This window comes from Pararge aegeria, chromosome Z, assembly GCF_905163445.1.
Source record: "Pararge aegeria chromosome Z, ilParAegt1.1, whole genome shotgun sequence".
In the NCBI taxonomy this organism is placed as follows: Eukaryota; Metazoa; Arthropoda; class Insecta; order Lepidoptera; family Nymphalidae; genus Pararge; species Pararge aegeria.
Genome location: NC_053208.1, coordinates 2274589 through 2298840, shown reverse-complemented (window position 1 = coordinate 2298840; position 24252 = coordinate 2274589). Strand labels below are relative to the sequence as shown.

Below are 24252 nucleotides of genomic sequence, written 5' to 3'. Positions count from 1 at the left end.
CATCTAATTTCTGATTAAATTATTATTTATAAATCTTTACACAGATACTAATGGTAATAGGTACATTCGACTTAAAATTGTGCTTAGTACTAATTAGACTTAAAATTATGCTTGATAATAAATTTAAGGGCATCTCAAATTATAATTATCATATTCAGTGAAACGCTAAAAACTAGTTCTCTGTTCATTCAACACCTCAGACAAACGTTCCTATTATTATATTATTCAATTACATTTTATACAAAATAAAAATTAAAGTAATAACATAAAGTATTTACAACAACGACAATAATAAAAGTAATATCCTCTCGATTTTTTGTAATAGGTTCAACAAAAAACCTCGAATATATTACCCTATTTAAATATAAATTAATTAATTACGAAAGCTATCTATATTAAGGCCACTTCTGATGTCACTCGGAACATTTGTTCCAATTAATTTCTAAGTGAAAGCTTTTACATGCTTGTTCAGGATGAGTAACTAACTCACAAGTGAAACAAGCGAGCAAGCGGAAGCCACACCTCGTAGACAGAAACAGCAAAGCGCTGTTTAGCAATTAAGCGAACAACATTCCGATGCCGTTTTCGATGTTTGTATAAAATGCTTGGACTCTGTGGCTCTAAGCAGTTTATTTATCAAATTCAAGAAAAATAATGTTAAAATTTCGTTTTTTTTTAACTATGGTACCATCGTCGTTCAGCGCTTCGCTTCATTCAGCGCAGAGGTGCGCTTAAGTTTTGAATAGCGTTTTAGTATTCGACCTGGATTTGTAGCTTCTAGGCGTAAAAGGAGACTAGACGGGACCCTTACTGTTCCCGGAATAATATTACATTTACTTTATTATACACAACTTAAACTTATAATTATGGATTCGAAAAAGAAAACCTTATATTATATTAAATAAATGTGGGTCAAAGTTACAGTCTGGGCAAAATTTATTTAATCAGTTTTGGGTACCGGTACTTACTTAAAGAAGCAAAGAAAACGACGATCAATATTAACATTCTAAAATGCTACTAAGGCTGATCCCCCGTCCTCCATTTTCCCCACTCCCTCCACTTCCTCCACAGGTTATCCCAAACACACTAAACGCATGTTTCTCAGCTAAATTATGCCCACATCTCCAAAACGCACTACCGCAATTTGAGGTACCCTTAAATTATGCGAAGCATTCCAGATTTTTAAACCCACTTCCCATAAAGCCGGTTTTTTAAGTTCGGTGCGTTATTTTTAGTATTTATTATAGTGTACATGTATTTTATACCATTGTAGGTATCAATACACATTACATTTATTTATACACAGTACATTTACACACACACACACACATAACACTACATTTATACATGGTACATTTATAGCTTGAAAATTAAGTTAAAGATAACTTTACAATCTAAGTCAAGCAACAGCGCGTTTTAGATTATATACAAAAGGAATTTAAAAAACTCCGCCCATAAAATCACCCTAAAGGCATTCTCGACTCAACACTGTCCCGATACCACATTCAGTTGTTTGAATATTTAGCAGATAAGGACGATTTTAAAAGTTTGGCATAAATTAATGATTTTAAAGCTCAAATTTGAATGCTTTAACCATAGTTGTCACCATGATTAAGCTGACAATTGCATTTTGTAATGAGATTGTTTATGTGAAACTTCTGTCATAACTTTCGCGAATTCATATTCCTATCATCCTGTTAAGTGAAATCCCCATCAACAAGTAATACAAATCGAATGTCAATTTTATAAGCGAAAACGCAAGATAAAGTCGTACGTCAAAATAACCATTTAATCAATATGGACCTTGACAGGCACGATAATGTTTAATATAAAGTGACATTATGAACGGTGCACAATTATTATGGCCTTCGCAAACCAAATCGACTCAACACGACTGAACTCAAATAAAATGTTACATGAAATGTTGATTTGACTGGCACTAATATATCAAAAAGTTTATTTTAAGAACCAAAACTTTATGCTTCAAGTAACAATTGAGTCTAATTTTTTCGAATTGGAATGCGTTATAATATGGGATATGTATTATATGGGAATAGGTATATGGATTCGCGAACTTCTTTTTGGCTTCTTTTGCAAGTATTTCTACTTGAAATTGAATATAGACAATTCTGTATAAATTAACGAATTATTAAAATCGAAAATCACATAACAAACAAACTAACTTTTAATTTTTTTTTAATACGGGGAAAGATAATATAATGTCTTAATTTGAGCTGAGTCGGAGTCGGAGTTCGGTTGAGTCGATTCGGTGTTGCGCCGCACAATGCGATATAATCGCATAAATTTAGTATTTGTGCAATATAATGTTTACATGTTTACATTATGAAATTACAAAATAAAAACTAAAAAGAAATTGCATGTTCCAAGAGAACGAAAAGTATTTTTCTGTCGCCGCATATTTCCGACAATAAACGCAAAACCGTGGTTTAATTTTATTACAATGTATTTCCGACCTATAATTATTACATTAGCATGCCTTTAAAAAAAACTTGTACGTTTAACAAATGTGATTTATACTACACCAGCTCTGCCCCGCGTTTTAATAAAAAAATATAGACCTTCCAGAGTAATAATTGAATTAATTCATTAATATTGGTAAGGATTATACGTCATGAATGATGCCCCTTTTGGCATAGAAAATATATTTTTGATAATATTGGCCCGCATCAAAATAGTTTATTTACATTTTCCACTGACGTAATTAAAATTGGACGGCGGGTCAAATACATTATTTACGAAAAAAGTGTCCCGAGATAACCTGTACATGTAAAGAAATTCAAATTTAAAATATTTTAATTTGAATCGTATGTCACCACGGATAAATTTTGCTTTTCAAACAACAACTTGCAACTGAAACTGTGCAACTTAAACAACGCGCAAATACTTCGACTAGCAATGTTGCCGTTTAAGAGTGTTTCAACGATCTTTCAAATTCTTTCGTTGCATGTAAAATATAGTAGCATATATTTTAGTAATAAGCTAAGCTAATTCATGGTTCCCTCTATGCTGAAGTTACTGTTCAAGGGTATGATATGAACTTGTCACAATAAACGAGCTGATGGTGAAGTGCTGGTGATATGATTGCAAACCTACGCACTTAAAAAAATATTTTTTTTGACAAAATAGGACCGACCTTATTAAACAACGAATAAACAAGAAAAAATATTTTCTACAACATTTTACGGTCGGTGCCAAGTAAAATTTACAAAGTTACTATGTATAGATCATATACTTCTTATTCCTTTTTTTATAGTAGTAGTGTAGTAGTAGCAAGGAAAGTATTAATATTTTTTTCACATTTTCGATCGGTTCTTTTTTATCAAAACATTTTTTTATGTACAAATTTTATGAACAACATTTTATTTAATCTATAGAAGTAAAAGTGTCTTTTGTAATGTCAAAATACACATAGTATCTTTCTCCATTTTAATTTACACAGACTTATGACAAATTTTGTAGAAAATATTTATTTAATGTATAACAATGTCGGTTCTATTTTACAATTATTTTTTTTTATGTACAAATTGTATGAACACCACATACATTTACATAAATCTATCTTATGAGTACTTTCTGGAATTTCATCGGAGAAATTTGAATATCGTGGTTTGGTTTAATCTATATAGAAAAGTGTATTTTGTAATGTCAAAATAACATAGTAACTTTTATTTGGCACCGACTTAAAAATGTTGTAGAAAATATATATTTCTTTTTTTTAGTTGTATAGCAAGGTCGGTTCTTTTTTTATCAAAACATTTTTTTTATGTACACATTTTGTGAACAAAACACCACATTACATAAATCTATTTTATGAGTTCCATTTTGGAATTTCCTGGGAGAAATTCAAAATATTCTTCTCGTCGCGACCGCGCTACAATGTTTTTCCCGAAATAAATTTAACAAACCATGCCATACAATTAGAAGAACAAAATAATAGAACTAAAAAAAAGTTACAACAATTTTTATATATAATAAACGACTACTTTGTTCAAATCAAGCAGAATATAGTGAACATATAGTTGGTCTCTTTTGTCTAAGCAGCGCAACACGTCCGAAAAGGACGGATGAATTACTTTTTGTTTATTTTGATTAGTTTTGTGATCGATTTTGATATTTGATGCAAATTTAAATAAAATACTGTTTTTCTAAGCAAAACTATAGTTTAAAATGATGACACAATAGTTTATTTTCTTGAAAAAAATACGCAATCTTTTCATAGTTAAGTTGAGTAATTTGTGCATGTTTTACCATGCAGTATGCTATTTTCAAAGTGCATCTGCCGTCGAACAAATGAAGAATGGCGTGAATGTCATACCGTTTTCGCATTCTCATAACCGTTTAGTTCAGACGTTTTTGAGCGCTGACCCGAACTTTATTTCATATTAGGTCAGTAACAGTTACAAATATCTCTAAATTTAAAATTTCAGATTAAAAATCAGATTTATTCTAAAAAAATATTTTCTATATTTTTCAATTGGTTCATAACATCTGCGTAACATTGGTTGTTAAGCAACGTTTTGTTGGTTAACATTCCATGTCGAATTTGGATTATGCATTCTTTTAATTTCCACGCATTATTTGAGAAAATTACTTTACAAGTATTTGCCATAACTAGTGATTGATGGGCTTACGTATGTGTGCCCTTTGTCAAATTTAGAGACTCCTGTAGTGAACCTCGAGTCAGTTTTCGTAATCATCTCGCCTACGCTTTTGTACGCATTAAGTACATAAACAGGAACGAAGAAGCACAGCCGAATTACTTCTTTGTTATTATGGATGTCACTAACTACTTAACCACCCTATTATTTGGCTTACAAAAATACGATAATGTTTATTATCATTTCTTCCTCATAATCATATAACACCTCCACTTCATTACCTGTTTTTAATTTGCTATTGCTTTACAATACAGCCACTTAAAAGCACAAATCCTTATATTAGCTCTAACATTCTTCCTGAATTCTTCATTCATTTGAATATAAATATCTAATTATAAATACTTATGAATATTGTAGTAGCGCGTAATGCGGACAGTAAAAGTATTAACTATGAGGCAGGACTAAATAGCTTCTCAATTAATATATTTTTCTTTCAATTGGATTAAAACGCCTCTTCGTGGTAACTCAGTTGTGTACTGGACTTGAAATGCGTCCGCATTGTATAACTTTTTCTACAGTTGCTAACCGGTGGGCATTTCTCATTGCTATTATTGGTATTATATGGGACTGTATATCTATTGCATTTTTGATCGAACACTACTAGCATGCAGTTTAGCACTTGTCAATGGCTTTATGGTGATATACCTTTGCCTTTTCCGTATGGGAAAGGATAAAGAACAAAAAATAGCACTTGTCCAGTGTGACACCAAAAATTGCAATTCGAACTACCCAAGGTCTATCTGAATACAGTTCGGTACACAACTGAAAGACTACAAAACTCTTATATGACTAATTTATTTAAATAGAGCATGACGGAGAACAGCTATGCGATTTTCAGACCTCCATTAGTAGCACAATGTCCGCTCTAGTCTGAAAATATGATAAAAATTCAAAACATTAAATAATACCAAACACAACAACAGATAAGATTTGATGTTTGATAACGAATCAAATGTTATTAAAAATCCCGTAGGAGCCTATTATTTTCCTGGGACAAAATGTTTTTTTGTCTGTCTAGTATGCCAAGCTATCTCTGTGCCAAATTTAATTGAAATCGGTTCAGCGGTTGACCGAATTATAGGTAACAAATACCACACCTTCACATCTATAAAATACTAGCGTACCCGCGCGACTTCGTCCGCGAATAAGTCATCTTCAAAAAAGTAGTCGTATGTTCACACGCTTTCAAAAAGGATAATTTAGCGGTTTTAGCAACATTTCTCATTAATAATGGTAGCTATTGGTAGCGTGATGTTATATAGCTTACATTTATACTACCAATCCAAAAAAAAATCGAAATCGAAACAGCATTTTCTGAGATTAGCGCATTCAACCAAACAAACTCAGGTCTGCACTACTGGTTAATTTAAACCAGCTTAATAAGCACTTCTCCTCTTCGTGTACAATTGATAGTACATACTACTAAATTAAATACAAAAAATCAAATTTTAGCTTTGCCCACCCCGAATGATCCCGCATTTATTTTTAGTCATATTGACGTTAGTGATGTTAAGAGAAGAGGTTAACTCGGATGCTGTTGGTACAGACAGCATTAGTCGTAAGATGATCACACCACTCCTTGAAATACTAGCACCTGTCATAACATTCCTCTTTAATAATTCTATTAATACTGGCGTTTTTCCTAGTTCTTGGAAAAATGCACAGGTAACTCCAATTCCTAAAAATCGGAATCCCGCATGCTTCTCTGATTATCGGCCTATCTCTATTCTCCCATTTTTGTACAAAGTCTTTGAGCAGATAGTTCTTAGACAAATGACCCTGTTTCTTACTCGATGTAACCTTTTATTCCATTTCAATCTGGTTTTCGTTCCAGTCATAGTACGACTACTGCTTTAGTTAAAATTACTGAAGATATCCGCTTCGGCATGGATAACCAATCTGTAACTGTATTAGCATTATTAGATTTCAGTAATGCATTTAATAAAGTTGATCATGATCTACTTTTAACTATTTTATATTCTCTTAACATATCTCCTATTGTCATTGGCTGGTTTCATAGTTACTTGCACGGCCGCCGGCAGCGGATACGGATTTAAAATTCATATTCAGAATAGTGTCCAATAAATGCCGGTGTGCCCCAAGGTGGCGTGTTGTCTCCTCTCCTGTTTTCAATTTTCATTAGTTCAATTACTCAGAATTTATCCTCTCTCTACCACCTGTATGCAGACGATCATACACTATACGATCGATAGATATATACCCAATCTAAGTTGCAAGATCTACCCCAAGCGATTGAACAAGTAAATAAGGACTTAGAAGCTGTTGTACAATGGAGTAGATCTTATGGACTCAGGGTAAATCCGTCTAAAACAAAAATAATTATAATAGGCAGTCAGAATCTAATTTCACGGATAGATTGGACTGCCCTACCTTCTGTTGTTTTTGATGGAGTCCAATTACGATTTAGTGACACAGTCATGAATCTTGGGGTTGTTTTTGACAGATTTCTTTCTTGGGTTCCCCAGATTAGTGAGGTGAGCAGGAAGATGTTTGCAGCTGTAGGTTCTCTTCGGCGATTACGTAATTTCCTTTCCATACCAACTAAAATTGCGCTAGCTCAATATCTCCTCTTTCCAATTCTTGATTATGCTGATACTTGCTATCTTGATTTAACTATGGAGCAATTTAATAAACTCGAGCGCATTCAAAATCTTTGCATACGGTTCATATTTGGCCTTCGTAAATATGATCACATTTCAGAATTTCGCGACAAACTCGAGTGGCTTCAAATTCGCCTTCGCAGCAATATTCATATTCTTTCTCTCTTATACTGTGTTCTGTTCAATCCAGCTACTCCTCCATATCTTAAAGAACGGTTTGAGTTTCTCAGTGATTCTCACTGTCGCTCTCTCCGTTCTGAAGATAATCTAAAAATTTCTTCCCATAGTACTTCTTTCTATCCTAAATCCTTTTCAGTTGAAGCTGGCAGGCTATGGAACTCTCTCCCCTTTCAAATTAGGCGCGCGCAGTTACTACCGATTTTCAAAAGACTCCTTAAAAACATTTTATGCCCTAATTAGTAGTAGTTTTTGGGTCACTTTTCTTTGTGTTGTAGGCTTGTACTTTGTATGATATAATAATTGATATATATATTTATTTTAATTTGTTAACTGCTCTGCTCTTGTTGCAACCTAACCCTTAAGTCTGTGTTTTTTTATTTCCTTTCCTTGATTGGGTTGCCTGGCAGACATCGCTTTTTAGCGATAAGGCCGCCCATTGTACCTGTATTTTATTGTGTTGTTTTTGTTTATAATTTAATTTCTGTTAGGTGTACACTAAAGTGTATTTTCATTTTCATTTCATTTCACGCGGGCTAGACTTTTGTATCGTACCACTTCTGAATGATAAACGACTAACACACCCGGGAGGTATCTTTGCATCGCTCGAGTCCATGTAGGACTGAATTTTATAGAAAATGCACCCGTATTTATATCAAAATTCCAGAAATGGACATAAATTAGTGATATCTGCATATCGTCTGCGAAAGGTACAGAACTTCCTTGTGGGGTTGAATATACGCATTTACAACATGATTCCTAAAACCCACCGATGCATATTTATAAAAAATTGTAAAAACACATCTAATACAGCGAAGTTACATTAGATGAATTTCTTATTGAAATCATATTAAAAACAATTTGCTTTAATCGAAGCACGTCCAAAATTAAATGACCGCATGAATGACATAACAACATGCTGATACCGTCAACACTGAAAATAGTTCCGATTTGACAGCACAATCCCCGTCTGAAATTTCGATTTGTCAATTTGTCCCCAGTAACAAAATGATCCGCCATTTATTGAATTTATTGGTTACAAAAAATGCGATTAATGAAGAACCACTCAACCGATTTTGTGCAAACGTCACATAAACCAACTATTTAATAGTCCGAACAATGCCTAAACATTTAATTTGGATAGGTGAGCCCGTTTTTGAGTTATAAAATTACAATGAAAGTGGCATTGCTTTTTATATATATAGACTAAGACTATGCGAAAATGGTATGGTACATATAATTTTAAGAGCAGTATCTGTATTTTGTTCCATTTTCAACTTGTCGATTAGACTACTAGCCGATTGTATACTGATTGTATTGTCTCGCAAGGTGTGTAAAGTAGAATATTCTCCTCGAGGTTACATTGTTAGTCACCTTTGTTTTGGGCGCCCCTAAACCTCTCTACTATATACAATGACAATAAAGCTTCATTTGTTATACTCCGCGAAAACCAGTTGTATTTGTATGGTGTAGTATAGTTATAAATCCATAAATGCATTGTTCGAGTCTATACAGGAATGAAGATTATCGGCCTAATGTCATGTACATTGGCTATGAATATACGCAAGCTAAACCGTCAGATTTAAATAGAAGATTGTCCAACAAGGGGATACTGTCTTACGTTACCGCTTTAGAGGGGGTATAAAGCAAACTCGCTACTTTTAGATTTGATTTTTACAGTAGTTCATCAAGTTTGATTTACCCAAAAAAAAACATAAAAACTACATCATAATAATAATTTATAAAAAATTACCAAATGAAATCTTTGAGATGTCTCTCAATAAGTTCAAAGTTTCAGAAAAATCCTATTATAATATTAAGGATTACTTGAACGATAAAAAAGCTTGGGTGTCAATTGCTCTAGCTTCATAGCTTAATATAAATAAACTGTGATATGTTGATAACAAAAAAAAAAATTACCCGGCTAATTTTGTCTTAGACCAGGGCGCATTTGCAACCCTCGTAGATTTAGGTTTAAGTTGGCTTACGAATTTATAACCATCCCCTTACAATTATGTAAACATATATGTATGAACGCTTCATAAGTGCATGATAGACCTACATGAATAAAGAAAATTTGAATTTGGAATTTGTCGGATCGTATTCATCAGCTTATCCTATGCTTATATGTGTTGCAATAACTCTGAAATACGAAATAATTGTAAATCCCAAATATTTCATTATTCGAGTTCATCATATTCGGCATGAATTCTCTCAAACCATTTATTTTAGTATAAAATATGTATAATAGTATAAAATACTGACGATCATATCCTGCTAAGTGGGACCAACACGAACGTGGCAGTAGTAAAACAAAAGCATCTTTCTTTTTTTGCATATACTGCGCCCGCCATCATTACTTTATCGCTCATAGTACATTGCATTGTGTACTCTAAAATAAACAAACGAAGGTCTATGTTTGTAAGTATATATCAACGGAACAATAATAATGAATATAAGGAGGTAAATTAGAAAATTGTAATTTTGAATTACTATTAAATACAATTAGCCATTATTTGAATTTCATCTTTTTATGTCCTCTTTTATTGTATTTTATTTTGTTTGCTGTATTTTCCTTTTTACACGGTTCGACACGGTTTACAAATACAAAATTCACAATAAATTATTTTCTTGACGCGCACAAACGCGAATAAAACATGTTCGAAACCTCGAGTGTGGTGAGACAGACAATATTATATTGCGCGGAATAAGAATTTAGTAAGCGCCAAATACATTTTATTTTAATAGCTCATAAAATATACAATTTTTTTTTTGAGATGGCTATTATGGGCATGGATAATATTCATAGGAACTATGTAATTAAATATTGTCTCTGTACTATGCAACAGATTGAAAACAAATTGATAATACTTAAAAATTAGGATGCGATTACGTATTTTTTTGTATCGATAAAATTTCATATTTTTATGTTTTCGCTCAATCTGGGCCCTTGGAAATATGATGGTATTCATATGTTTTAATGTTTATAATTACGGGTGCATTTCGATACACTTCAGTCCTGTATGGACTCGAACGATGCAAAGATAGCTCCCGGTGTATTAGCCGTCATCATAAGACTAATTTTCATTGTACATCATGGAATTCCGCAAAGTAACGACTGCTTCTATCCAATACCCTCGCTCCTCTCGAGTTGTTCTAAGATTAAGATTTATATTATCTTTAATATCCCCTCATTTGCTTAGGATTCAAGCCGGGGGCCGTAACGTATCCCCTTGTAGGGCAATCTACTATTTAAATGTGACTTCGTGTCGTAACTTGCGTGAATTTTCTTCGGAGATTGAATAACCCCTATTTGAATAGAGAAAGTTTTGATATTATTTATTAAAAAAAATATATATAACGTTACCGCTATTTATAATGATCTTCGCCATTGGTAAGCTTGTTCCGCTCGCGTAGTGTGTCAACAGTTGCAGCAGCGCCTAAAAAAGTAATAATCATTTTTCAGGTTTAAATATAAATGCATGCAGTATCTGCGAAAAACCTGTGCTACTAGGTCCCAAAAAGTATGAGGAATAAATAATTGTGTGTTAAAGTGTGCGCGTGTGTGCATATGAGTCTGTAGTGGTTGTGTGTGTACGCGAGTGTGTAAAATACCAAACATGTTAGAATATGTATGTGATTTACATACATATGAGCGGTTTGTAAGACGCATACAGTTGTGGCCACATAAATAAGAACTATTTGAAGTTTCAGTTTTATTTTTATCTTAATAATACCATGTGTACTTATGCGTTCTTTCTTAGACCAACTAGTTATGGTATGAAATAACCATATTGAAATAGATATTGAATATGGAAATGTATACATAATAATACTATTAACATTCAAAGAATCTAAGAAATTGTAATTTTTTATCAATTCAGTTTTGTTATTATAGCCTCTATTTTCAATAAGTAAAGTTAAATTTGTTGCAAAGTCAAAACTATCTCTAGTTTTACATTATTTATTTATGTAGATGTGCATTAAGAAATAAGCCCATATAACATCCAATCTCATTGCTATACATATATGTTTTTGTGGATTTAGATTTACTTGGGTGAAGGAACTGTTAGGGTGACTTAATTTTGAGACATTGAATCGATCACACACCTTCCACTTTAAGGGTGATGATGCTGGTAACACAGACTGGGGATGACAAACTATACCTTCATCAATACAGGGGAAGCTAGTTTGTGTATAGATAATTTTGTTTTCTGCCTCTTTTGCTATTTCATCTGTAGTCTGGGTGTATTCATTCATTTGTTTTTGATATTGGTCATATTGACCTGCCAGTGTCCTTAGTGAAAGTTTGCAATCTGGCTAATCTGTGATTCTAAAACATGTGTGTCAGATTCATATCTCAATTTATTAGCTTCTAGTTGAGTATGATACATTTTTATTTGTTTAAATAAATCTAGACTATTTTGGGTCTTAAGGCTTTAGAAGATTGTTTCTGTATTTTTAACAATTTCTGAGTTTTTTTTTTATAAATTGGTTTAATTTAATATATTTTTTTAAGTTTCTTACTGCTGCCGGGACGTACTACTGTTGTGTTAGAGTTTATAACCACAGATTTTTTCTGAGCAGTAGACATGTCCATATCAGCAGGAATCAATATCTACTAGTTCCTCGTAGAGACTGAGTGTGCTGTGCTGGTGTGTTGTGTGCAGCCTCTTCCAACTCTGTGATAAGGTGGTGGGCATTACGTAGCTCTCGCTGTAGAGGTTTAACCTGACTCAGGGCCTCCTCGTACTCAGCACGACACTCATCAAACCTATCTACCAATAACAGTAGCCTATCCCGTTCTTCAACTATGTCGATAGCGTATATGTAAAGTTTATAATTCAGCTTTCGAAGCACACCTAACAGTTCCTTTTCGTTTTCATCTCTCTCGCTATTCGGTTGGGTACATAGTTCCTTGCTTGCCTTTTATTCTTTTAAAGCCAGTTGTCGTTTGGATTGCTCCTGATGCGCCAATAGGGCTTTGCGGGTCATCATTTTGTATTTAGTTTGCTTATAACAAGGAACTATTAGCAAAAAGAACTCGCGATGACTGTTGTGTGTTGTGCTTACAAATGTTCGCTATTATGGATATTATGTGTGATTGCAAACACACTTAATGATTTTCAGTGTGCTGGATATCTGTTCTTATGCTAATAAAACTATCAGAACACCGAAATATCAACGAAATAATTGTTATAAATTCAATTTGTTCTTACCGAAATGTCATTTGATTTTCATTTACGAAAACTTCAATACAATCCGCACATCGCACAAAACTATTGATTTATGTTTAAATGAAACGATTAGATTGGATTTGGGCAATAAATACACACAAATTAATAATTAAAACAAAAAAAATTCAAAGAGAACGTTTGAACAGCTGTTAATTGCAGGGTTGCCACACCAAAAAAAAGAAACAATACAGTAAAATAAGTAAAGGCTTTTCAACAGCGAGGCGAGGTCACCAATTTTTGACATTTCGCAAGAGAAATAGCATAAATACATGCAATAAGTTGTACCAATCGTTAGTTTGAAAAAGTCATGCTGATTAAGTTAGGAGAGTAATTACCAGGTCCTCACAAATATTTATATTGAGCCTTCAAACGCTGCAGCTGCTTTTTAGAGCTCAGGAATCTTTTTACGAATTGCTCTGCCATGTCAGCCTAAAAAAAAAAAGGTTGTCAAAAAAATATCTGCTAACTTCCGATAGCAAATTAAAATTGATGCTTGTTGTGGACGTATGGAGCTTAGACTTATAGGTACTGATACTTTTTAATCATAGTTCTGTCTTATTAAATTTAAAAAAAAATATCCCAAAACATCCCATCGTACTAAAATACGTTTGGATCAAAGAATTTATACGCGTAGCCGCTTGGAACTTTAATAAAATATAAGTGCTCAGAAATCAAGTTTCAGAGCCACCACAACGAAGGTGAAAATTTATTTTTGAAAAGCTTGCTTATTCAAGGGGTAATAACTCTTTGGTTTTCGATAAAGCGTCGTTAAGACTAAAACATAACCCAAATTCAAGCCTAGATAATATTTTATAGTAGTAAAAATGTAATAGGCCCGTTTCGACATTTGTGCAAGACCATAGAATGTAACTTGCAACGTAACTGAACGAAACAATAAAATAAAAATCTATTACATACAGTGTTACCGTTAGTCCGGAGGGGGCCCGAACCCGAGATGTCCCGTCTCAGGAGGCTGCCCCGCCACTGACGAAAAAAGCCCGGTGAATGACCGGAGTGCCGGAGTGGAACCCACCGGTCATTCAGCGGTTTGGATTGAGGGCCCTGCCGTCCCCCGCGCCAGTAACCCAAACAACCTGTGCAACTCGGAGTGGATATTTCCCTGCATTTTTCATATATCCGCCCCCCCCTAGTTTAATATGCTCACACACGTATTATGAAAAGTAGACGAAAGTATAAACGTTCTACAGCGGCATCTCGTTCCACACTATGTGTAAACTTCTGCAACATCAGGGGCTTGCATTCTAACCTTAGTGCCGTCCATCACCATCTTGAAACGGCAAAGCCGGCTTTACTGTTTTTAAAGGAGACTCAGATTTCTTTACCCTAATGATACATCCTACCTGAATTATCCGGGCTACACCTTAGAACACCTATTTCTGCCGCGGGCTGGCGTGTGGGTGTATGTCAGAGGGGATTTGTGTAGTCAGCGTTTCCATCGCTTCGAGGCTGGGGATCTGTCTCTCCTTTGGTTGCGAACAGACTTCGGGGGCAAAACTCGTGTCTATGCATGCCTGTACAGATCCCATAGTGGTAATGCTGAAACGGACCGTCTCTTCGACCACGTTCAAAAAGCTGTAGACAGTGTGCTTGAGCAGATCCCTACTGCAGAGGTGGTTATCTTGGGAGACTTTAATGCCCACCACGTTGAATGGCTTGGATCACGAACCACCGATCACGCAGGTAGGTCTGCTTACAATTTCGTACTGGCTTATGACCTCAGTCAACTCGTATCAGTACCGACTAGGGTACCAGATATTGAGGATCATTCCCCGTCACTTTTGGACTTGTTCCTGACGAGTCATCCTGCCGACTACCACGTCAGCGTCGACGCTCCATTAGGATATACCGTTCGCGTGTCTGGCACTCGACGGGTGTGGCACTATAGATCTGCTGACTGAACTGGCTTGCGAGAGTTCTATGCGTCATATCCGTGGACGCAGCTTTGTTTTTCAGAAAATGACCCAAATACTTGTGCTCAAGCCGTTGCGGACGCTATACTCCAGTGTATGGAATGCTATATTCCAAACTCATCCATACCTATCGGAGGGCGCGCACAAAAATGGTTCAATGGGGTCTGTAATAAGGCTTACAACCTTAAACAGGCCTGTTACAGATCGTGGGCATCAGCACTGCGTAACAAAGACCCTAATAGTGCGGATTTCAAAAAGAATTTTAACGCTGCCTCCAGAACCTACAAAAAAAAGCTATAACCAGTGCTAGATTGAGCAACATTGATAGAATTGGACAGAGATTAGTTAAGATGCCTTCTGGCACGCGTGCCTTCTGGTCTATGTCCAAAGCTATACAAGGCAACTTCTGCCGATCTACATTTCCACCTTTACGCAAACCGGATGATACCCTTGCCCACACCGCCCAAGAGAAAGCCGAAATTTTGTGCACACTCTTCGCCTCAAACTCGTCTCTTAATGATGGAGGGAGAACACCACCTTTGATCCCGCGATGTCTAAGCACTTCGTGTGACATTCGTTTTACCCAGAGTTATGTGCGTAAGGCGCTTTTCTCTCTCGTCGTAAACCAGGCCAGTGGGCCTGACGGTATTCCTGCGGTCGTGCTTAAAACGTGCGCTCCTGAACTGACTCCGGTTCTAACGCGACTGTTTCAGCACTCTTACTCTGCCGGCACGGTTCCGTCGTCTTGGAAGACTGCCTTGGTGCATCCCGTTCCCAAGAAAGGCGACCCTGCTGACTACAGGCCAATCGTAGTCACATCCCTACTATCTAAGGTGATGGAGTCTATCATAAAAGCCTTCGATCGGGTATGGCATAAGGCACTTCTTTCGAAGCTACCATCCTATGGGCCGCCTGAGAATTTGTGCGTTTGGATAGCCAGCTTCCTTAATGAGCGCAGCATTAAAGTCGCAGTCGACGGTTTTTGCTCTAACCCTAAGCCCATTAATGCTGGCGTTCCGCAGAGTTCAGTGTTATCGCCCACACTGTTTATTTTGCATATCAATGACATGCTGGACAATAATGGCTTCCTTTGTTATGCAGATGATGGCACGGGTGATGCTCTCTATAAAGGGCCTGCACAGCTCTCTCCTTCTCAGCTGGTGGAGTGCAGAAGTAAGCTTGTGTCTGAAATTGAGGATCTCTTGGACAAAGCGTCCGTATGGGGTGCACAAAACATTGTTCAGTTTAACCCCACCAAGACCCAAGTCTGCTCGTTTACAGCTAAAAAAAACCGCGTTCACCGCGGCTCCTCAGTTCCAGAACACTCTCCGTGAATATCGAGTACAAAGTCGTATGGTTCCATAACTAGTTACGTAGCAATGACAAATGTCAAAACGGGCCTATTACTTTTTTACGACTATAATATTGAAAATATTACATAACAGGACGCATAATTTTTTTTTTAAAAACGTAAGCTTACAGAAAAATCCTATTATATATAATATAATATTAAGGATTACTTAAACGATAAAAAAGGTTGGGTGTGAATTGCTCAAGCTTCATAGCTAAATAAATTTACTGTGAGATGGTGATTACAAAAAACAAATTACCCGGCTAAGTTTGTTGTGGGCTCTTCTTAGACCAGGGCGCGTTTGGAACCCTCGTAGCTTTAGGTTTAAGTAGGCGAACGAAGTTATCACCATCCCCTGACAGTTATGTAAACATGTATGTATGAACGTTTCATAAGTGCATGTTATAGGCCTAGAGTTAACTGCACTACCACACCTAACTCCATTTGTTCTAACCGCCACTACTGAAAAGTAGCCTTAGAGATAGTGAGATAGACAAAGAGTGTATACTCCTGTATTACATTCAATCTCAGTATAAATTGGTTTTTTATTTAATAATTTTTACATTAAACCAAGTTAACATTTTTTAAATACTTTAATGTATATTATATTAAATTAAATATATTATATGAATATATTATATTAAATAAGTATTATTTACTTTCCTGAAATAGGAAATAAAATATGTTATTTTGTATTCCATCCCATTCTCTCCTAATGTGTTCGTTTATTTATCTACATATTATACAAGTTTCCATGGTAACTAAAATAGGTAAATTTATTTATTTATTTAAAATGTGTTTAGACAGCCGGTTAGCACAGTGGGCAGTGACCCTGCTTTCTGCGTCCAAGGCCGATTCCCACAACTGGAAAATGTGTGTGCGATGGACATGAATGTTTTTCAGTGTCTGCTCGGCTAGCATGGGCAGGAGATAATTATCTCCCCGGGGACAGAATAAAAAATATATAATAATAGCTCGCTCGGATAGCTAGCTCTGATGGGTGTTTATCTTGATATTATACGTATGTGCATTACATTCATATAAATATTCATCGGCTATTTTAGAACCCATAACACAAGCTACGATTACTTTGGGCCTGGATGGCGATGTGCGTATTCTCGTAGTATATTTATATTTAATGTATTCTACCTTATTCTCGAGACGCATTCTCGTTACATCGAGTTTCAACACCCAAATATTCTCAGGACATCTCACTGCAAATAGCTTCAAATATTACTAACCCTCGTTACCGTAGGTTTTAGAATTTTCTTTAAAATGGAGCGCAGCTTTGCAGATTGCTTTTCCAAAGTTTCAGTCTTTTTCATCAGCATATTTTTCGAATCGCGCATCTCATATAACTTTTTAAGGTTGTGATCCAACCTAAAAGTAGTTACATTGATTACAACATGATACGGCCGAAGCCCCGCGAAGGCCCAGCGATACAAACAGCAGTGGATGCGTGTTGCACGGGTAGCTGATCCCACGTTACGGACGACACGAGCCGCGGCCGCGGAAATTCTACACATTCATCATCGTCGTTACCGACCCAGTCCAGGACTACTGGTCTCCGAGAGTGAGATGGGTCGAGCCCCGGTGCCCGGATTGGTAGACTTCACACGCCATAGAGAACATCTCCCAGGTTCCAGGCATACAGGTTTGGTTCGGTCCCTCCAAATGGGATGCCGAAACCTTGACCACAAGCCCATCACCGCTCGGTTATTACAATTAAAAAAAAACGTGTATTTACTTATGTGAACGCGTTCGATGTTATACTTCTTTGGCGTAACAAGATAAAAATCTTTTCAAAAATTTTATCTCTCGCTTTATTCTTCGTTTGTAGAAATAACGACACTAACAATAGAGAAAAAGGTATTTAATACATTGAAAGTTGTATGATAAAGCATTATCTAGTTAAGTAAGTTTATTTAAGTAACACAAGAAAAAATATTTGTACATAATTAAAGAAATTGACATAATAAACAATTAAATTTGGTATACTACTAGATTCATTATCGGAAAAACCAAGTTTAAGTCAACATTAAAATTTGCGATTTTTGTACAATTGAATCAATTAAATCACCGGAATGAGCCCGCAGACTTTGACAATTGAAAGTGTACACTGTCAAACCTAATATAGTAACTAGTAACTTCAGGGTGTCGCTTTTTTGTGACGGTGTGCGCGCGCATCGTAAAATTTACTCTCATCATTTTTTCCTAACGCGCCAAAAGAAGTATAACTCCAATAAAAAATAACTAAACCAGTTTCTTCAAGTAAGCAAACCTCACATCGGCGTTAGCGTAGATCTGTCACTTTCAAAGAAATCTTAGTAACAAGACACTAGGATTGTTGCGTACGCGTTACCTTGTCGCCGCGAACGAGACTCAGAGCACTATAATTTTAACAAAAAATTTGTAACGGTTGGCGTCTTCATTGTTACTTTTATAACTACATTAATTGCCTCTTATAACCAGCGGCCGCCGTACGCCGTTGTAAAAAAAAAACATAAATTAACTCCCAGCGCGTACTTATTAGTTTTAGAAAGTAGCAGTCGAGCTTTTTGCGACAGAGCTCGTACGGGGAAGTACTACCGCCATGCTATGCTCACGCAAAGCAGCATTGTTTTAATGCTGTGTTCCGGTCTGAAGGGAGGCGTAATTAATTATATCATGAGGCTTAAGTTGATGGACACCGGGCGGCAAGGCTGGACGAGTTCCTCGCTTGCCCTGCTTTACGTTTTCTTGTATATAGGCGATGGTTTAGTACTTACCATCAGAACGGCTAGCATGAGACCATTATCTCCCCGGGGAAAATAATTTTTTTTCTCCCACACCTTTATCAACTCTTAGAGCACTGCGCCCAAGTGGAAATAATATCCAAATAATATATATGTTGCAACAATAAACGGGGGTAATATTCTCCTATCCTATGTTACCGTGCTTAGCAGATGGACACGTTAATTATATCCCCTGTCGGCGGATATATTATAGTCTCCTGTCTGTGCTAGCCCTGCAGATGGGCATTCTGCTTGGGTGTAATCTATCGATATAAAAAATATATATATTTGCACTCCTAACATATAGTGGTACGGACGCTGGGAGCCGTCGAGCGGCCATAATTGTTTTCTGTACTTAAAGTGCTAAATGGCATTTCTAGTCTGACCATAAGATTTCTATGGTTCTTTACTTTATATGGGCGAACAAACGCCATGATTTGATAGCTCTGTATTAATTCGATAAATTTACGCAGGTAACGCTTGTGTCTCGTTAACTCACTTGAAAACGTAACTGGTTAAATAAATGTATGCGTACAAAGCGGCTCGTGTCGTAGTATGCGATCAACTGAAAGCCCAGCCCGGTACGGCATTTAAATCATAATTCACTCAATGTCATTTGTGACGTCTAATTTTGTTTGTGTCTATATATTAAAATTTACAGGTGCATTTAGAGTGTACCTTATGAGTTCAATGTCGTAAGTCCGGCTTTTAGAACTTGAGATTTGCGAGCAATGCAACATTGCTCACAAAAAAATTTATTGTTTCTAAGAAATATAAGATTTATTTTATACATAGTTACATACATTGATACTGGGACTTACACGGATAAGGGAATATTGGCTTAAATGATAATATAATACGTTATATTTACGCAAAGAACGGTAAAATTCAATATAGCATTCACTGGTAATATGTCTTTTGCTTCACAAGCTGCGAATTCATCTTTTAGATTACATTTATATATTTTTTCAAAATATCTTTATTCTCTATAAGTTAAATTTAAGTTGTTACACACGTCGATTTTGATGTTGATGGGTCATTGATGTTGACATGAAACACCCCGTCTTAGACTTGCAAGATCATATTCATCTGAATTGCTAATAAATAGTTAAACTAAAACTTTAGTACCCTTTTTTTTGTCGTCGCTAATAAAAAAGTCATGCAATTAACAAGTTGTCGCCGTTGCCTTTCAAGCCTTTCGCTGGAATTCAATGAAATCGCGAAACACAAAAAAAATCATATTGGATAATAAATATATACGGAAAAAATAATATATATATAAAAGTTTGTAAACGAGCATAAGCGTATACCAAACCTGAACTCCATGATATCGCAATGTTTGCATTTTTTGGACAATCGTTCATTGTAGACGAGGTCGCACGGCGGCGCAGCGACTGCAGAACAAATCAATCGACTGTAGGTCTCGCTTAGCGACACATCTTACACGATAATAAAACAGACACATTAAATTAAAATATCATGATGCACCCAACCGAAGCGAAGCATTTTACGCAACTTATAAAAGAAACAGTTTTCAACTAGATCGCTCGCTCGTTTTACTTTTGCGTGCGTAAAGAGCTTCGCTTCAGAAGAATATTAGGAATGTTCATCAGCCTATTCTGTCAAGCCAATATTTCACGTTCAAATTGAAAATATCAATTGGAGCGCATAAGTTTGTGTGTAATTTTGTAACGGATCCAAAGCCCCTGGACCCTTGGTTCTCCTCGGGCTTTCAAACATGACTAATATCCCGTTATCTCCTCCAATAATCTTAAAGCTTGTACTAGGAGTGGGTGTGACAATAGCCCAACTGGCTGATTTCAGTTTGCTCCTAAATCAATTGGGCTATTGGGGATTCGATATAATTTAAACGAGAGCTGAGGCGAACAAAACGGTATTTTTTTTAATCCATGAAATGAGAACGGTTGTATGTGGTCTTCCATCAAAATCGATAACAAAATTTACTAATATAAACACTTTTGAAACGTTAACTATATGTGTGTGAGCCGACAAAAAACTCAGCAGTTGATCTTTTCAACATCATCATTTTTACAATTTTATTCTGTCTGGCGAGAGAAAAACAGGCATGATGAAACAGAGATGGCTGACATCGCTACTTGGCGATAAGGCTGCCTTTTCTATCCACGTTACCACATTAAGTGTATGCTTTTTTTATTTTCTAAAAATGTTGAGAAAAACAGAAAAATACTATAAATAAATAAGAAATTCATTTATCATACTCTTTTTTTAGTATTTACGCGTTACACCGATGTGCGTCTCAGCTTCCGCCGCAAAACAATATGGTAGCGTAACAACAGAGCCAACTTTCAGGACAAATTTAGTAACTACTAACTTCGGGGCTCTGCCTGACATTCGAAAGGTTAAGAAAAAGTGGGAACTTCGGATAAAAAAGTAATATATAACAAGTCGATCCAAAACTACATTTCGAATTTTGCGGTCACTAACGTAACTGAATTTACATATAAAAACAGCAATGAAGACATCCTCACTATATTTTAATTCGTTACATTTTTCTCACTGTCTCCTAAAAATATATCATTAACAATTAATTATTATTTGTGCTGTTACTGTCTCAAATGATTTAGATAATTGATTTTGATTTTTTTTTTTGGTAGGGGAATAACTAGGAATAGGTTGGAGTCACCGTCGACCTCGACACGTTCGTAACGTATGAACTTTTTGGATAAAAAAAAGTTAATGCTGGCTGGCTATGGATATTCAGTCTAGTATATAGTCGACCAGTTGAAAATGGAACAATATAGAGATACTGCTTTTAAAAATCTGTGCGATCATTGGATCCGGAATGACGTCTACAAGCTTGTGCCAAAAGCTTTGCACATGCTATTAGCACGTAAAAAATTGCAATAGTTATAAACAATGGTGTTTCGTTTTCTGCCAATATATCATATTCATTCTTAATATTTAATTCATTCATTTCACTTTTAATATTTAAGAAATTTAAAAAAAAATCTGAAAAAGGAAAAAACTCCCAACTCCCGGAACTCTATCTCCATTATTTATTTAACGCTGAAAATAGGTATACGACGCGTGACATTATTAAATTGAGCGCGCGGCGTCAAAAGCTAGTACGACACATTCATTATTTTATTTAAGGGATTGAATTTTTTTTTTAATTTTAATAAATTATGGCGTGTTCTGAACACTTTTTCTCGAACTTTCGCGTTAATGGTAAGTGAAAAAAACAGTTTAAATAATAGTTTTAAAAATATTCGCTTCGTAGAGCCTTTCTTACATACAATATAGTAAAAAAAAATATTTATACTTTATTAAGATTAATTTTTTAAAATTTAACAACAAAAGGCGGGAATTTTTATTTTTTGCTAATCATTTAAAATCTGGTAAAAATAAAAAACGATAATATGATGAATAAGGAAAAAAAAAATTACATTACTTGGATTGTTCAAGTAACAAAAACTGAGAAATCCAAGTAATGTAAATTAAAACAAGCAATATTTTCTACTGTCTTGTCAAGTCTGTATGTACGTAAGAATAGCTTTATGACGCAAAAAATTTTTACAACTATTATTTAAACATTTTTTTTTCATATACAATTAAGACGGAAGTTCGAGAAAATTTCGATAGTTAACAATTGTGTATAACTTGTTGCAAAAATAACTTGAGTAAAATTTCCAACGGGAAGAAATTATTTATAGGGTTCAAAACACACCATAATTTTTAAAATAAATTAATTAATGTGCCGTACTCGCTTTTGACGCCGCGCGCGCAATAGAAAATGTCGGGCGCAGACCTATTTTTAGCGTTAAATGAAATTTATAAATAAAAGAGATGTATAGAGTTCCAGGGATTGGGAGTTTTTTATTTGAAAATTCTTAGAAATATTGGCAAAAAACGAAATAACATTTTTTTTATCTTTAATTGTTTCTAACTATTGCAATTTTTTATGTGCTAATAATACAGGCTTTTGGCACTTTTTTTTAGGCGTCATTCCGGATCCAATGCGCTATCGCACATAATTTTAAGAGCAGTATCTCTATTTTGTACCATTTTCACCTTGTCCACTAGACTAATTGACAAAATTGAAAATCTGTTGTTAAAGTGAAACTTTCATTGAATCTGCTCAGACTTTATCGACTGTGTGTTGCATGTCGCGTGACGGCCGGCCGCGGAGTGGGCATAAAGTTTTCACCTAGGCGGCGCCTATAGTTTACATCTACTGACCGTGTAGTGTATAGACGACCACTCATTTGTGCCAGTGGTCCATGAAATATAGGTTACTTATTTTATAAACTGTGAAATTCATTATGGAGATGGAATTGATAATAGAATGAATGAAAATAATTGAAAAACAGATGAAAATGACTGAACGAAATATACGAAAATACTGTTTTCAGTTTTTTAATATGATATATCATCGGAAAAATTGTTAAGTATTTTGTATGTCGTACTCTAAGATACAGAGTTCAATAAAAATATTACTAGGCCTCCAGGCCTAGTCTACTTTTATCATTCCGATTTTACAAGTATAGAGTTAAGATTGATGAAGCGATATTTATATACTTAATGGAATATTATTCCAAAAATGTTTTGTTAAATGTCTAAAAAGTGAAAAAAGGTTTCACTTTTACTGTGGTTTTATAAAACCACACAATCCATTTTTTTTTAGAAATGGAATTCTTTTGTTTACTTTTTCTCGGAGCGTGTTGTTGAAAATGGATAACATTGAATTGAGCGCGGTTGTTAGGTATCAGTGCTCGAAGTTTTCAATACAAAACCAGTTTACCAAAATTTACTGTAACTTTAGGTGCAAATGCTCTCTGTATTCTACAATTTGACTTTGGTGGGCCGTATTTAAGCATGGAAGGACATCTACTTAAGGCGTACCTCTAGTGACCGATTGTACAAGCAGCTCGACTTGCCACAGTACATTTTATAACCGAAAAAACAAAGATTTCGACTCGGCAGTGTGCTTTACTACTAAGATTAGTACAATTGTAAATTTGGCTAAACTGTTACGCTACTATATACCATGAATGACTATTCACATAAGATACAAACCGAATCCGAAATTTCACTAGTTGTTTATTTTTTTCCAATTTTGAAGCAAAATTTACCGAACGTAAGTTAAATTTTCATAGCATAGACTTGCGACTTTGGAATGTTACTAGCTGACCCGCGCAACTTTGTCTGCATCAAATCGGTTATTATCTGTTTTAAAATCTTAAAAAAAACGAAGTACCTTACTGCAGCGCCACCTACAGTTTTATTTCCAAACTATTTAATACGCGGCCGGGCGGCCCTCTGCATTTTTCTTGCTTTTAGCCTTTCTATACCCGTTGTAACTTCTAAACATACGTCTAATTTGAATAATTTAAAGAGGAATTTGCAGGTACATAATAAATTTATATTATAAAACTATTTATTTGGATAAGGATATATACTTCGAAATAAAAAAAGAATTATTAAAATCGGTTCAAATTTA

At 35.2% G+C, this 24252-nt stretch overlaps 1 protein-coding gene across 2 annotated transcripts in view; it reads right to left on the bottom strand.

Annotated features, from left to right (window-relative positions):
- Positions 1–3355: 3355 nt before the first annotated feature.
- The window catches only part of LOC120636360, a 40102-nt gene continuing 19205 nt past the window's right edge, over positions 3356–24252 (bottom strand). Inside the window, exons 5-9 of one of the 2 annotated variants that reach the window (XM_039907809.1) lie at positions 20086–20164; positions 17238–17376; positions 13050–13143; positions 10845–10917; positions 3356–5549 (exon numbers count right to left, since the gene is read on the bottom strand). In XM_039907809.1, the coding sequence (XP_039763743.1) occupies positions 13057–13143; positions 17238–17376; positions 20086–20164 (305 nt within the window). In that variant the 3' untranslated portion in view covers positions 3356–5549; positions 10845–10917; positions 13050–13056. The remainder of the gene's footprint in view (positions 5550–10844; positions 10918–13049; positions 13144–17237; positions 17377–20085; positions 20165–24252) is intronic. The other variant, XM_039907810.1, reaches the window with a different exon arrangement.